Source organism: Nothobranchius furzeri, chromosome 1 (assembly GCF_043380555.1).
Source record: "Nothobranchius furzeri strain GRZ-AD chromosome 1, NfurGRZ-RIMD1, whole genome shotgun sequence".
Lineage (NCBI taxonomy): Eukaryota > Metazoa > Chordata > Actinopteri > Cyprinodontiformes > Nothobranchiidae > Nothobranchius > Nothobranchius furzeri.
In genome coordinates, this window is record NC_091741.1 from 110710309 (window position 1) to 110726056 (window position 15748).

The 15748-nt window shown below is 44.3% G+C and overlaps 1 protein-coding gene across 2 annotated transcripts in view; it reads left to right on the forward strand.

Annotated features, from left to right (window-relative positions):
- Positions 1–15748, forward strand: part of il1rapl2 (interleukin 1 receptor accessory protein-like 2) — a 713182-nt gene that overhangs the window by 409654 nt on the left and 287780 nt on the right. For both annotated transcript variants that reach the window (XM_070553197.1, XM_070553198.1), the window contains exons 3-4: positions 6583–6752; positions 11208–11311. In XM_070553197.1, the coding sequence (XP_070409298.1) occupies positions 6583–6752; positions 11208–11311 (274 nt within the window). The remainder of the gene's footprint in view (positions 1–6582; positions 6753–11207; positions 11312–15748) is intronic.

Genomic DNA, 15748 nt, shown 5'->3' on the forward strand with positions numbered 1-15748 from the left:
ATCCCAACCAAAGAATTCAAAGATGCATTTTCTTTGGTTACTGCCCCCACAGATATAATCAATCTATCCTTGGTAAATGGATACGTATCACAGGATTTTAAGGTTGCTGTAATCAAACCTCTATTTGAGAAACATTCTCTGGATCCAGATGGCCCAATGAATTATAGACCAATATCTAACCTTCCATTTTTATCCAAAGTCCTGGAGAAAATAGTGGCCATCCAAGTATGTGAGCATTTAAACACTAATGCTCTGTTTGAGGAATTTCAGTCTGGTTTTAGAGAGTATCACAGCACTGAAACTGCATTAGTGAGAGTTACAAATGATATTCTCATGGCCTCAGATAAGAATCTTGTGTCTGTTCTAGTCTTGTTAGATCTCAGTGCTGCCTTTGACACAGATGATCACAATGTTCTTTTAGAAAGACTTGAACATGTTGTAGGGATCAAAGGAACAGCGCTAGGCTGGTTTAAATCCTATCTGTCTGACAGATTTCATTTTGTAAATGTACATGACAAATCTTCTTCATACTCCAGGGTTACTTGTGGAGTACCACAGGGTTCAGTGCTTGGATCAATACTTTTTACTATATATATGCTCCCAATTGGTAAAATCATTAGACAGCATGGGATAAACTTCCTCTGCTATGCTGACGATACTGTTATATTTATCCATTAACCCTGATGAACCTAATCGGTTAGGTAGATTACAGGCTTGTCTTGAAGACATAAAAAATTGGATGACTCTAAACTTTCTTCTTTTAAATGAAGACAAAACTGAAATTCTTATCTTTGGACCCAAAATTCAGAAAAGAAAACTGCTTAGTCAATCACCTGACCTGAACTGCATTAAATTAGTCTCAGAGAACAAAGTAAGGAACCTTGGTGTTATCTTAGACCAGGACATGTCATTCAAATCCCTCGTTAAACAGGTTTGAAGGATTTCCGTCTTCCACCTTCAGAATATTGCTAAGATTGTAAGATCCTCCTTACATATAAAGCTCTTAATCATCATGCTCCATTATACGTCAGTGACCTGATTGTTCCATGTGTTCTTCAAAGAGCACTTTGCTCTTAGACTGCAGGTTTACTGGTGGTTCCCAGAATATCTAAAAATTGGATGGGAGTCTCCTAGCTTTATCCAGGTCTGACCTTCAGCTCTTGCTGGGTAGGTCTGGCGGCCGAGTGTGAAGTGGCTGGGATGAGGATCAGCACCTCCAAATCTGAGACCATGGTTCTCAACCGGAAAAGGGTGGCTTGCCAACTCCGGGTCGGGAGAGAGGTCCTACCTCAAGTGGAGGAGTTTAAGTATCTCGGGGTCTTGTTCACGAGTGAGGGTAGGAGGGATCTGGAGATCGACAAGTGGATTGGTTCAGTGTCTGCAGTGATGCGGACGCTGAGCCGATCTGTCGTGGTGAAGAGGGAGCTGAGCCAGAAAGCCAGGCTCTCGATTTACCGGTCGATCTATGTCCCAATCCTCACCTTTGGTCATGAGCTTTGGGTAATAACCGAAAGAACGAGATCGTGGATACAAGCGGCCAAAATAAGTTTCCTCCGTAGGGTGGCCGGGCTCAGCCTTAGAGATAGGGTGAGGGGCTCGGACATTCGGGAGGGACTCGGAGTAGAACCGCTGCTCCTCCGGATTGAAAGGAGCCAGTTGAGGTGGTTTGGGCATCTGGTCAGGATGCCTCCTGGGCGCCTCCCCGGGAGGTGTTTCGGGCACGTCCTGCAGGCAGGAGGCCCCCGGGTCGACCCAGGACACGTTGGAGAGGTTACATCTCCAATCTGGTCCGGGAACGACTTGGGGTCCTGCCGGAGGAGCTGGTGGAGAAGAAGGACGGGGAGAGGACGTTCTGGAGCTCCCTAGTTGGGATGCCGCCCCTGCGACCCAGACACAGATAAGCCGAGGAAGACGACAACGACGAGGATGGGAGGCAGATTTTTTAGCTATCATGCTCCTCTCCTGTGGAACCAACTCCCAGCTTTAGTCCGTGAGGCAGACACCTTGTCTACTTTTAAGAATAGGGTTAAAACATTTTATTTGATAGGGCCCATGGTTAAAATCTGATGTTAGCCTAGATCTGGACAAGTGGTGGCGTAGAGGGAGGTGGAGAATACAGTTGGTAAAGATGGCTCTCCCTTGCCTTGCCTCCAACATGCCTCCATCTAAAAGGCTAGGTTATCCAGAGTTATCTCTGTAGTTATGCTGCTATAGGCTTAGACTGCTGGAGGACATACTGACCACTTTCCACACTCGACTACTTTCTTCTACAATCTGCTCTTTAACTGTATTATTTTCTGCTATTTCAGCTCCCCAGAAACAGCTACAGTGGTGTTCTGCTGAGCTGCGGTAGCCTCATGGTGGGGGCCACCGGCTTGAACACTGCTTTTAACCACTTCAACCAGGTGTGCCCAGCCCTGGTCCTCGAGATCCCCTTATCCAGCATGTTTTAGAAGTTTCCCTGTTTCAGCACACCTGATTTGAATCAGTGGTGATTAACAGTGTTTTGCGGAGCCTGCGGAGCTGTTGAACAGTTGATTCAGTCAGTGAATCAGCAGGGTGACATATAAAACAAGCTGGATAGGGGATCTTGAGGACCATGGTTGGGCACACTTGACTTAAACATTCTCCCTCTCCTGATAATAACATTTAACTTTCTTTGATATGGAATGTGCTACTACTAGTTTACCAGTTGAATTAATTATAGATTCACTAGGATAAAGACAATAAAGTGTATCTCTCACTAAATAGAATATTTACTAAGAAATCACAATGTAACCATAGCACACTAATTGGTATATATGTTGTGTGTGTGTTTTGTTTATTATTTATTTATTTATTTATTGGCAAAAATAAACAAACCTCCTAACAAAACATTTAAAAAGTATTGCCTTGGGTTTGGATGCATGTCTCTGTTAAAGCTGCTTAACCTAAACTTCAAGAACTTTTCCTGTCTTTGCAATTTATCCAGGGTTATTTACATTCTGCCATTAGGAAACATTCATATTCAGATAGAGCTGACGGGGATGAATTATCTGCTCATGCTAACACCTCATTCACACACTTCATATGTCAGCACGCACGCACACACACACACGTACGGGTGTAAAAAGGCAAAGATAAAATTATTAGGAATGTTTTGTAGCTGTGACATGCAGCTAGGGTTGAGTTTGTGTTTATAAATGTGTGTCCATGTGCGTGTGACCTGTTAAGGATGGTCCAAAACAAGTGACATTGGTCCAGTAGACCAAACTAATGCAATTTTCTATTAATATGGTGTTCTGGATTTATCCCGTGTGCGTGCAGGCGGGCTTGTGTGTGTGTGTGTGTGTGTGTGTGTGTGTGTGTGTGTGTGTGTGTGTGTGTGTGTGTGTGTGTGTGTGTGTGTGTGTGTGTGTGTGTGTGTGTGTGTGTGTGTGTGTGTGTGTGTGTGTGAATCATAAACACATATTTGAAACTGGCACTCTGGTTTTGTTTAGATTGCTCCTTCTAAGGCTGGTGTGTATGTGTGAGCATGTGTGCAGCCATGTATGCATGTGTATGTGTGTGCGTGCATGTGTATTGTGTGTGTAAAACGTGTATGAACAATAAATTGGGAGGGTGAATATGTGCAACTATAAATCTGTTTGCACGTGTGCCACAATGTTAAATCTCTCCTGTCACCATTTGAATCAACGCACACTGCAAAATCTATAAATGTTACCAATTAAGTGTGTGGTTGTAAATTAGACCCATAAACTGGTGCAGATGAAGCCTTTAAATCTTCTGCAGCAACCTAACCCATCACAAATTACACCTGGCATTTTACAGAGTGATAAAATATACTTTCACTTACTTTAGGAGGTGGTAATGATGATGCGCCACAACCAAAATCAAATGTAGTCTCTAGGAAAGCACAGCTGAGGCACATGTTAACAGACTGGATCCAGTAAATACATGCCAGCAAACTCTAATTTGAGACTAGTAGCTCTTGTGAAACAGAATTTAGGTTTTACCAAAACCAACCTTTTCCTGTCTGGACACAAATGCCTTGTTATCATATTTAGAGAGATGTTTAGAAATGTTTTTGTTTGTATGAAATTTGGAATTCACCAATATCTGTCATTGTTTTCTTAACTTTGGTGTAGTCATGTTTAAAAACTCACCCCCAACCCACACTCTGAAATATATTCAATGATTGCTGCTCAGTACTTTGTTTATGACTGTTGAAGTTGGTAACATGTCTCACAAACTTTTAACACAACTCTTAAAAGGTTGTCCTTGGATGAACGCCATCAATGATAGGCAAATATTCAGAGGGAACTCATTTGGTGAAAATGTAAAAATGGTTGCTGTGCCCTGAGCACGGTCTAAAATCAGCTTGATCCGGACTAAGCCTTACATTAAAATGTTGCTGTGTTGATAAGAACAACATTAAATACAATTAAATCAAACAGATTCTGAGTATTATTTGGTTATTTTTTGTAGTTTAGTTTTATCCTGTCCCCAATGGCAGAGACCCCCTTCATCTCGTTGTAAGGATACACAAAACCTCTTTTGTGAGGTTGTGGTTGTTTTATTGTTCCAGTAACATTGTAGAAAGGGTCTGGTTTGAGTGCTGTGGTATCAAATCAAAACATTCTCATATAGAAAAGAATCTGAAGCAGGACTGACCATGCTGCTCCCATGTGCTAGACTATGACGCCATCTTTTAAAGTCTTCATGTGATCTGAGAGAGACATGACAGCTCAAGATCCAGAGAGTGGTGAATTGTGTGTGTGATCAGTGTGCAACCCTGCTGTTGATGTATAGAGCATGTGGGAGAGCATCTCAGGGTGAAACAGAAGACGGAGGGTCCGTGTCCCTTTCTGGTCGCCAATATTTCGGCGTAGATGCATTATTAAACAAAGAGGACTCAGAGTTGGAAGCTTTACTGAGAACTTGAATACTAGTTGTGTTTCCCTTAAAGGAGTTCACAGACATTTCTGGGAAATGGAAAATTGACCAGAAGATACGATGACTCAGTTCTCAACTGTTGTGTCTTCATACAAATTCAGCTCTTTCGGGACATCTTTGCTAAGATGTCAGCATAAACACTGCTATTTTTCTTTTCCTTCTCTTCTGCTTCACCAGCAACTGTTCCAGCTTCACAAATCCAGCTTGTATTGGTTGACATCTGATAACCAGTCAGCACGAGTTAACCACAGGTTCTGCCCAGCTCCTCCTCTGGGCCTTACGAGTAACTACCCCTTTTCCGGTGCTTCGTTGGTTTCTGGAAATGGTCCTTTCAGTCAGCGAGCTGAAATGGAGACATGCTGTAAGGTTCTGGCAAGATTACCCTCAAGTTCCGATAGTGGAAACACACCTAACGATCACACAGGTATCACATACCAAACTAGTCTCACAGATCAGACTGAATCACAACTTACAGCACATCTGATTTCAATCAATAGGTGAGTCATAGATTTCTACCAATTGTAACAGCATGTATGAAGAGGTAATTCAACCACCTAACTGGGGAAAGGAAACGTCTAAAATGTGTGGACAGTGGACTTTGAGAAACACGGCTTCAGTGGGTCACGTAGCATGGTCCTAATGTAGAATAAAGACATTGTTATCAACGTGTTTTCGACAAAAAGTGAATTTGTATTGAAGAATGAAGATTGGACTCTCAGGAGGTATTTTAGGGTGATAGATTCTCAGATTTGGCTTTGGTAGACCAGAGTGTGTGATTTTATGGAAGAGCCTTGTGGCAGGAGCCCGAGGGCGATCGTTGAAGCAGTTACATTTGTCTGACTCACTGACCATCAGGGGAAAAGGAGACGGATGGAAAGATAAGAGAAATTTAAAGAAAGAAAAGAGTGCCTGAAGGAGAGGGAAAGGGTGAACCAGGTGAGGAGCAGGAGAGAAGTCCATTTGGGGACGCTGCTTGTCGTTTTCGGTATTGACCTTTAGATCTCAGCAGCTGCTTCTTGTCTCTCATGTACAACTTGTTTTCTGTTCGTTCTGGTTGACCTGGTCTCACCCACAGTTGCCACAGCAAACTTTCTTCTTTTATCTTTTTTCTTGTTTTATTTGGTCCCCCCCCCCACCCCCCCCACCCCCACCCTTCCCCATTTTCTACACAATTATGTAGTCCCTCCCCTCTCTGATTTCTCTTCAATTACTTCCGTGTATCTTCCTGTTCCACATTCAAGCTGCATTGTGATCTTTTGTTGTCGTTCTCTTCTTCCCTCAGACACAAATGCTATACAGAAATATTGTGTTGTTCCATATAATTCTTTTAGCTCCTTGCTTTACTGGCAGCCCTTCAGCCAAACAAAAAATGTATACAAGTCGATCTTTTTAATCTATTATTGCCTCTGCAGTGAAGAACAACATCACCAACAAAGCAGATAAAAAATCTGCCTGTTACATCTCCTTCTTACATGCTTTTTCTGTTTATCTTCTGTCCGTTACTTTTCCGTACACTACTTTCATATCGTTTTTTCCTGTAGTCATGCAAGTGTTTTTGAGGGTTCATCAGTTTATATTTGAGCCTAAAGTTGTACCACTGTGCAAGCGCTTGATAAAACCTTCAGATTTGTCTTTTTCCTCTTTCAGTGGACGGATGCATTGACTGGTCGGTGGACCTGAAAGAGTACCATGTGCTGGCTGGTGAGCCTGTCCGGGTCAAATGTGCCTTGTTCTACAGCTACATACGCACCAACTACACCATGGCCACAAATGCCAAGCTGCGCCTCATCTGGTACAAGAACAAAGGAGATGCAGAGGTAAAATTGGTTAGAAGTCCTGATGTATCAGGAGAGAGCATGTTAGAGAAAGGCATATCACCTACAAACTAGCATTTTTCCCAAATTAACTTTTGTCATCTTTTCCAATTTATCCATCCACCCATACAATTTCCTGCTGCTTATCCAGGGTCGGGTTGTGGGGGCAAGAGCTTAAGCAGGGACGCCCAGACTTCCCTTTCCCCAGCCACTTGGGCCAGCTTTTCATAGTCCCTCCAGCATGTCCTGGGTCTTCTCCTGGTTGAATGTGCCCAAAAAACGTCACCAGGGAGGCATCCACAAAGCATCCTAATCATATGCCCGAGCCACCTCAACTAGCTCCTCTGGATGTGAAGGAGCAGCGGATCTACTCCGAGACCCTCATGGTTAACCGGGCTGCTCACCTTATCTTTAAGGGAGAGCCCAAACCAGACACCCTGCGAAGAAAACTCATTTCGGACGCTTGTATCCTCAATCTCATTCTTTCGGTCACTACCCAAAGCTCGTGACCATAGGTTCTCCATCTTTCTTCTCACTCGTGAACAAGATCCTGAGATAATTAAACTCCTTCACTTGAGGCAGAACCTCACGCTGACCTGGACACATTCTATCTATTGCTAAACTAAAATAACTTGGGCTTGGAGTCAAGTCAAAAACAAATCACAGTCAGTCAGAATCTTTTATGGACTTTGACCCAGTCAATGACCTCCACTCGCCTCCCTGGGGTACTTTGCAGGGGCACTGCTTTAGGTTATTGCGTTGTAAAATCCACCAGAGCTAACTCAAAGCAATAACTCTTAAAGGGATATTCCACCCCTGAGTCAAGTTTGTCTGTTGCCATATTCCCCAGAGTTAGATGAATGGGAAAAGGCATTTTGTAAACAGCCCAGTCATTCTCTGAATCTGGCAGTTGTCTATTAGCTTTAGCTTAGCATAAATAGCATAAATAATGTAAATGAATGGTAACAGCTAGTATTTCGATCATTCAAATTCAAAAAGGCACCTACTTCCATAACCCAAAAGTTATGACTACTAGACCGGTATAGTTTTGGAAAGAACGACATATTAAGTTGAACTAAAAATGGCAGAGTACACGACTGACATAGTAGGTGTCTTTAGGGGTCGTTGTGTTACGTCTAGACACCTTGAAGTATCGGCTTACGGCAGTACTTTGTCTCAGTCTGCTTGTGACCTTTTAACCTTCAACCCCAAACAGTGCGTGACAAGTCTCGTGGTAAATGATGCTGAACTCTCAATGGCCCCACAGACTGACTCAGTAATGAGGTCTTGCTTTTATCAGCTTTGTTGCCTTACTCACCTCAGAACAATCTTGAAGCGGAGGCAATTGGAGTAAGTCATCCATGCTTTCATTACCTCTTGCCTGGATTATGCAAACGCCCTAATAGTTGCTGCTCCCGTCTCTGCCCTGAATCAGCTGCAGGTTGTCCAGAACGCTGCTGCCAGGTTCTTGACAAATACGCACTGACATAGCCTTATTCAATTCAATTCAATTACGTTCAATTCAATTCAAAGATACTTCATTAATCCCTGAGGGAAATTAGAGTTTCAGTACACACAATTCTGAGATCAGACATACATAGGCAAAGACACATGACAAGAATTGGTGACTGTGGTCATTCGCAACCCTGAGTCGCGCTACCTTAATAGAGAGCAGAGGGGTTACATGAGGACTGGATCAGGTGAAAAAATGGCACTTCAGAGTTACCCTCCACAGGGAGGGCAGCTTTGCTATGCAAAAAACACCTCAGACAGAGATGCAACAGACTTCAGACATCAGACAACATAAGTGTCCACTAGGTGGGGTGGTGGGTTTGGGACTCTCCACACGTCAGTTCCTGCAGCCACGATAAACAGCGCACCTCACCTCAGTCTGGACAGGGGAAGGAGGTTGTTGAGGTTTGGAGGGCACAGTGACTCCTGGAACGATTCGGTGGCCTTCACAGCCCGAAGTCCAGCCCAGGCTGGGATAGGAGACAGAGTTGCCATAGCGACGGCAGCATTCCACATTTCTTCTGAGGGGGGAGTTTTCGTTGTAGCCTTACAGGCTCAAGGGCACCAGATTCAGATTAGAAATTGTTTGGGAGCCAGACAGAGATAATTTCCTCTCTGTCTTAAAAGTTTTGTTGGTCCTCAACCTCTCAAAATCCAGATAATGGCATAAATTCATCCATCCCAATCCGTGCTGGTTCGTCCACATTCTCCTTGATGGCATCCATCTTTTGTGCCAAAGCATGAATCTCAGCCAAAGTTCTAAGCTTACGATTCATCTCGACACTTATGTGAGTCTGTGAATTCACAGCACGGTGTAATCCATCCCTGAGCTCGGGGAGAGCACCAATATTCCTCGACAGCTCGTTAATTTTCCAGTAAGCCAAGAAGCCTCCAAGGCCAAAGAGCAGGAAACCTGACACCAACACCACGAATATCCAGACGTCTTCAGAATCCTCTACAGACAGCTGAGATAGGCAAATCAGGTTCCACTGTTTCCAGGGGTCCATGATATGACCAGCTGGGTCTGTCCCAGATGGGCATCCGGGAGCCCCTTCTCCTGTTCTCATCGTTGAAAAAATTTGATCAATCGCGATAAGTGACGAACTGACAAGATCCATGTTAGTAATTTCAGTTTCCAGTTTCCAGGAAAAATGCAGAAGCAGCCGTGCACCCAAAGACAGACAAAGAGCCTTGAGGGTAAGATAGGGAGGAAAGGAGGGAAAAGGCGCCTGCACTCTCCAAGAGCCGGAAGAAGAATACCCCTGTCTGTCATGTTGTGAGTCAGGAGGAGGTTAGGACCCAAGATGCAGAAAACCCCAGAATGACAATGGCAGGTAGAAAAATGTAAAATCCTTTATTTAGGAATAAATGTCCAAATAAATCCAAAGAGGGCAGGAAGCCAAAAAAAACAATGTCCAAAAATCCTGGAGACGAACGCTCACTTAAAGAGCACAAACCTAGAGACCTAGAGGGGGGAACGAGACAACGCTGACACAACAACAATGAACTGACAACCAATTGAGACGCAGACAGGGTTATATACACAGGGGCTGGGTGATTAGGGAATTGTGCACAGGTGAGACTAATAAACAGAGAGGAGGAACACAACGGAGCAGGGGAGGAAACCAGACCTAAAAATGGGGAAGGGAGCAAAATGAACTAAAGAGAGAATGTAAGGGAAACCTAGAGAGAACCTGGAGGGGGCTGGGGAACCACAGGGACACAGTACTTAGGGGAACACCTAAGGGAAAAAACCTGGAGTGGGCTGGGGAACACAAGAAGGCACCTGAGGGGGGGACGCGGACAAGGAGACACACGAGGAACACAAGGAGACACATAAGGGGAACCTAGAGAGGGATGGAGAACACAAGGAGACACATGAGGGAGACGCAGAACATGACACTGTCCTGACACTTCTTCACTGGCTCCCTGTCATTTTCCGAGTACAGTTTAAGCTATTGACTTTTGACTTTAAAGCACTTAATGACCTGGCACCTACCTATCTCTCTGACCTGCTCGCTCCCTATGTACCTACGTGCACATTGAGGTTGGCTGACCTCCTGCTGATTTGCACTCCCTGGACGCATTACAAATCACGGGGTGAACGAGCATTTGTACATGCTGCCCCAAAGCTGTGGAACTCCCTACCTATTATAGTTTGACAGGCTCCATCATTGGCGGTTTTAAAATCTCGTTTAAAGACCCACTTCTATGATTTGGCTTTTAGACCGTGACTCGTTTTAGTGTTTTATAGTGTTATTGTTTTATTGTGTTCTTAGTAGTCCTCATTATTTTAATTTGCTTTTATTGATTGGCATTTTTATCTTCTGTTTTTGTTGCTTTGACTGGTCGTGTTTTGGTCCAGCCTGTGCAGCACTTTGGGCAGCTACCATGCTGCGTTTTAAATGTGCTATGTAAATAAACTATGGTATGGTATATAGTCCCAAGTCTAAATCGACTTCGGTATTTCCTTCATGTTGCTTATTCTTTTTCTATGCAGTGGATATAAAAAATTGGGATCATTATTGAGTGATTTTCATGACTTTTTCACCCAAAATGCTAGCTGTTACTATTCACCTATACTGTTTAAGTAAAGCTAAAGCAAACAGAATACTGCCTAACCAGGAGAAGAGAAGATTGGTCGTGCTTGTTTGTAGGTGCTAAATACAAATTTTCTGCACCATTTTACAAGTAAATTCTTTAAAAATCATACAATGTGATTTCCTTTTGACAAATGTTATTATTTCCACCCATTCATTAACCCTTTCATTCAATTACAAAGTTTATGTCCACTTATGTTCATGAAATAACCCTTTTACATATTTTATTATGTATTTATAGACTAAGTGTAAGGACGGCCTTGCTTGGGCAGTATATTATATGGGTTTCTTTGTGCTCTAAATATGTTGTTTATTTTGCAAATCACCTTTCTGATGTGCCTTTTAGGAGCCCATCATCTTCTCTGGTCACAGGCTGAGTAAAGAAGACGACTCCATCTGGTTCCGATCTGCTGAGTTGGAAGATAACGGCTTCTACACTTGTGTTCTAAGGTATTGCATCTACACAGCTATGAGTGTAGCTGCTCTAAATTCAATCTGACCAGGAGCTTGGCTCTAAAATGCTTAAGCTACAACCCAGGCTCTCTAAGGAAGAATGATTCAGGGTTATTTCAGGGTCACATCGATGGGCTGCTGCTGCTAACACGTTGTGAGTATCACATGAAACTGCTCCTTTTTCCAGAAGAGAGCTGGGTCAAAGTACACCCAACAAAACACTTTTATTTTGAACTTTCAGACCCAGTCCTAACACGTTTGCTTTAAAAGACTAAATAACTGTGGTAAGGCTTTCCGCATGATGTGAAAAAACTGTTCTTTTCTACGAAACCTCAGTCAAAGTTGCACTATTTTTAGTATTTGCGTCAAGGTGCAATTTGTAAGAAGTCCACAGTGAAATTATCACAAAACAGTCCGTCATGTTGGAAGGAAGGTTTTACTGAACAGACTTCATTCTTAGATGGCTGGATGTTGTCAGGATTCCTCCTTTAAAACAAAAAAAGAACGGAAGCAGGATGTAGTTAACATTTACGCTCTGGGTGTTTGTAATGTTGGCGAAAACGCAGCAGTGCAGGAATCTGTGCTTCGACACCAGCAGGAGAAAGCTCCAGAGTTGTTTAAAGAACCAAAGCCAGAGTGACCATTTACTGGTTATTTCTTGTATCCCTAAGAGGCCACGGCATCTTTTTGTTTTACTTTAATATCAGGTGAAGTAGGCTAGAGGCTAACGTTGAGCTAACAAGGCTAATTAGAAATAGGAACAAATAGTCTGCTTTAAAGACGTCTCAAGCTACAGTTACAGGCAATTTGATCTAACAGGAAAATGTGTGTGAAGTGAATAATGAGTCAATAGTGCAGTTTTAGTTCCTTTAATGAGTCGTTCAGAACTGTAACAGCAAGCTAGCAGCAAGATAGCAAACAACCCCACTTTCTCTAATTCTGGATTAACATTACCATAATAACTGTAGAAAGTGCTCCCTACCGCAAGACACCTAAAAGTGCTAACATCAGATATGACGATGTATTTATCTACATATCAACTTACTGAGTATGACTCATCTTTGCCATCTAGAATCTTCTGGTGCTGATCCGTAACTGGCATGAAAGTGAATTTATTGCTTAGAAAAATAGACTGCAGTTATCTAATTTAACCACAGGGTGTCAGGCACACACACACACACACACACACACACACACACACACACACACACACACACACACACACACCAGTAGTACCCTTTAAAGTGCCTCCTGACAATCCATGCACTGTGGTCCTGTCTACCTGTCCAGGAATTTTGGGGTAGAGTATGTGAAGACCTGTTAGTGTCTGAAATGTCATATCCCAACTTCCCCCTCTCTTTGTTTACTGGGAAACCTGGACGATGTCCCGATTGAAACATCTTTGGTTCACGTGGTTCTGACTGCCATATGCATCGCTAAGAAAACTATTCTCATGAATTGGAAAAATGGAGATACTCTTTGCATTAACCAGTATAGAAATCTTTTGTTAGATCATATTACACTTGATACAGCCTCTGCTTCCACTTCAAACCAATCTCTCTGGGCTCCTTTGATCGGTTTCATCACATAGCGATGATGGGGGATCATTGATATTGACCTACGGGGTGATGTGGGTGATGGGGTGGAGGGTCTGAGTTTGGAGTATCCGGACGTTCCCTGGAGGTGGGTTCACTGGGGGTGTCTGGGACTGGGGGGCTGCTGCCCCCCTCTGGAGGTGTTTGGGTTGCCTCGGGGGGTGGACTACTGGCAGTTGTGAGTGGGGCCCCTTGGAGGTCTTGGCGGCAGCCATGGGTTGATGCCTGTAAGCTGCATTGCCCCTGGGCGGGTCTAGGTGGGGGGCTCAAAGTGTGGGGGTGGCCGGCCCCGTGTGGGGATCTGGGCGGGGCCTTGGGGTCAGGTCCTGACATGTATGGTGCCGGGGAGAAGGCAGGAACATGCCGCAGTGCCTGGCCCAGGCTCAGGGGCCTCGGGTAGACCTTGGCTCCTCTGTTGTCCCATCACAGGGGAGGGGGAGGACCCAACCTTACCTGGATGTCCTATTTCTTATATATCCTGGAAGTTGTGCAAATGCAGGGATGGGAGTAGATATTCTGCTGGGGTGGGGCTGGGTTGGTGCTCTCGGACTCTGTGAGGTTCTGCGGTGCTGTTGCTTTAGGCCCTGACAAGATGGGCGGGGGTCTCCATGCCCCGGGTGGCATTTTGGCAACAGTGGTCCCTATTGGGGCCAGTGGGGGAGCTGGCTCCCTGAAGGGCTTAAGCCCAACCAGCCATTCCTCCCCATCCCCACACATTTCTCTCCTTCTGCTCCCTCACATCATCACACAAACATACACATAGGACCTTGGGGGGTGGACAAGTCAGGGAGTGCGGGCACAGACCCCATTTCCGCATTCCTGTGGCAACCTGCCCCCCAATTTTATTTGCACCTTATACACTTCCAACAATGACATTCCACGCAAACACACACTTAGGGCCTTGGGAGTGAGCACATTCAACGGCAGTTGGCAGGGGGATTTCTCAGCCTCATCCCGAGTGCCGGTGCCCACTTCCAATTTTAAACTGCACTTAGACACCGAGGGCTGTGGGTGCAAGTGGGGTGGTGTGGTGGCATCAGCTGGCATAGGCCAGACGATGCCTGCACTGCCCGCTCACCACAGCCATGGAACACACCTCATCAACACGCACTAACACTATATTGGAGCAGGGGGGGGAGACCAGGGGTCTCAGCACACCTCTGTTGTTGCTTGGCTTCCCTGGGCTGGAGGCTAGGAGGGGGATCTGGCTGTCTGGTTGAGGTCTGGGGTGGTGGGTTGCTGTGCTCGGCATTGGGCGGGGGAGCCTGCTCATCAGCACCCCAGCAGAAAGGGTCAAACTCTGGTAACCAGTAATTCAAACACTGTAATCATAACATGACATTCATTTCAAACTTCATTCATTGAGCACGGATTAATGAAATATTTATTATATTATAATTATTAGAAGTAGCAGTAAAAAAAACTTTTATTTAATGATTTTCTTGCTTATAAGTTGTAGGAGTTCATATCTGATTTAGGAAATCATTCTTTGACTTGGCAACTAATCCGGGCTGCGAGTGTTCCTTATATGGAGTCATGAAGAATCCTGAAAGACTGGACCTTGAGGAGAGAATATTACTGTTGACATTTCGTAATCAGTGTTCAGAGCTGCAGGCTCCGAGCTGATGGAATGAAGGCAGGCCAATTTAAAGGGAACACATGCAGCCTTGTGCCTTCTTTTTGACCAGATGTTGAATAGATGTTGAAGGGTCAAATTGTACCTAGAAACTGACCATTGCTGGATGTTACACTGGTAAGTCATTGAATAAAGACAAAATGGAAATGCTGAGTGTGAAAAACTAAATCCGCCTTTTTGATTCTCAGAGATGTAGAAGGTTCAGGATCAGTCGGGAGCCACTGATTAGATTATCAGAAACTCTGGAGCACACAGGTGTGTGTTAACACAAGAGAGACCAAAACAATAACCTGAAAGCAGGTAAATCCACTGCTTGTCAATCTGAGAGGAGTTAAAGGTCATTTCTAAGTTTTTTTTTTTTATCTACAGAGAGCAGCAGCAAATCTACAACTGAATGACTGTCAAGAATCAAGGATCTGGAACGGTTCTGACGTGTTGTTTCTCATCCCTACTTTACAACAGATGCTAATGAATCACAAAACGTACTTTAGAGCGAGTAGCCATCGTTTTAGTGGGTGGGTCCCTTTGCCCCGGCTGCTAGGCAGCACGTTTTGGACACGTCCCAGAAGCAGGAAGACGTGTTGCTTACGTTTTGAGTCCGTTTATATGTGCAGCACTTCCAGAACACGTCAAACTCAGCAGTTCACATCAGGTCAGACAGGAAGTCCACCACAAAAGCAGTGTAAAACATCTGGAAGTTTTCAAAATAAAAGTAATGGCTGTGTGGAACACTTTCGTTCCTGTTTGTTAGCGGGCTCGTGGGTGAAACGCCTCTGCTATGTTACACACCACTCACGCGTCTGGTAGGAGGGAGGAGTTAAGCTGCAGGATGAAGAGGTGGATGTTGTTTATCACACTAAGATTTGCTTTGTCTGGTGGAGCCTGCTGGTGTTTAAGCTTCACCTGAAGTTAGATTTCAATTGTTTTGGAACCTGGTGAAGACCAGATCATGTTGTCCTGATATGTAAAACCTCTTTGTCCAATCACACCGGTTCTTTCTCTATGCCTTCAGTTCTCCTTCTGCATCTTTCTCTTTTTCCATCCTCCCTCCTTTCCCAGGTCTCATTGCTCTCCGTCCTCATCCTATTCACTCTTCTCCTTTATCCGTGTCATCCTCCCCCTCATCCTTCTGCTCCTCTGCTCTCCTCCTACCTTTCCCTGCCATAGCTTGACACCTATTCTCTGTAATAAGCTCTTTTTTCC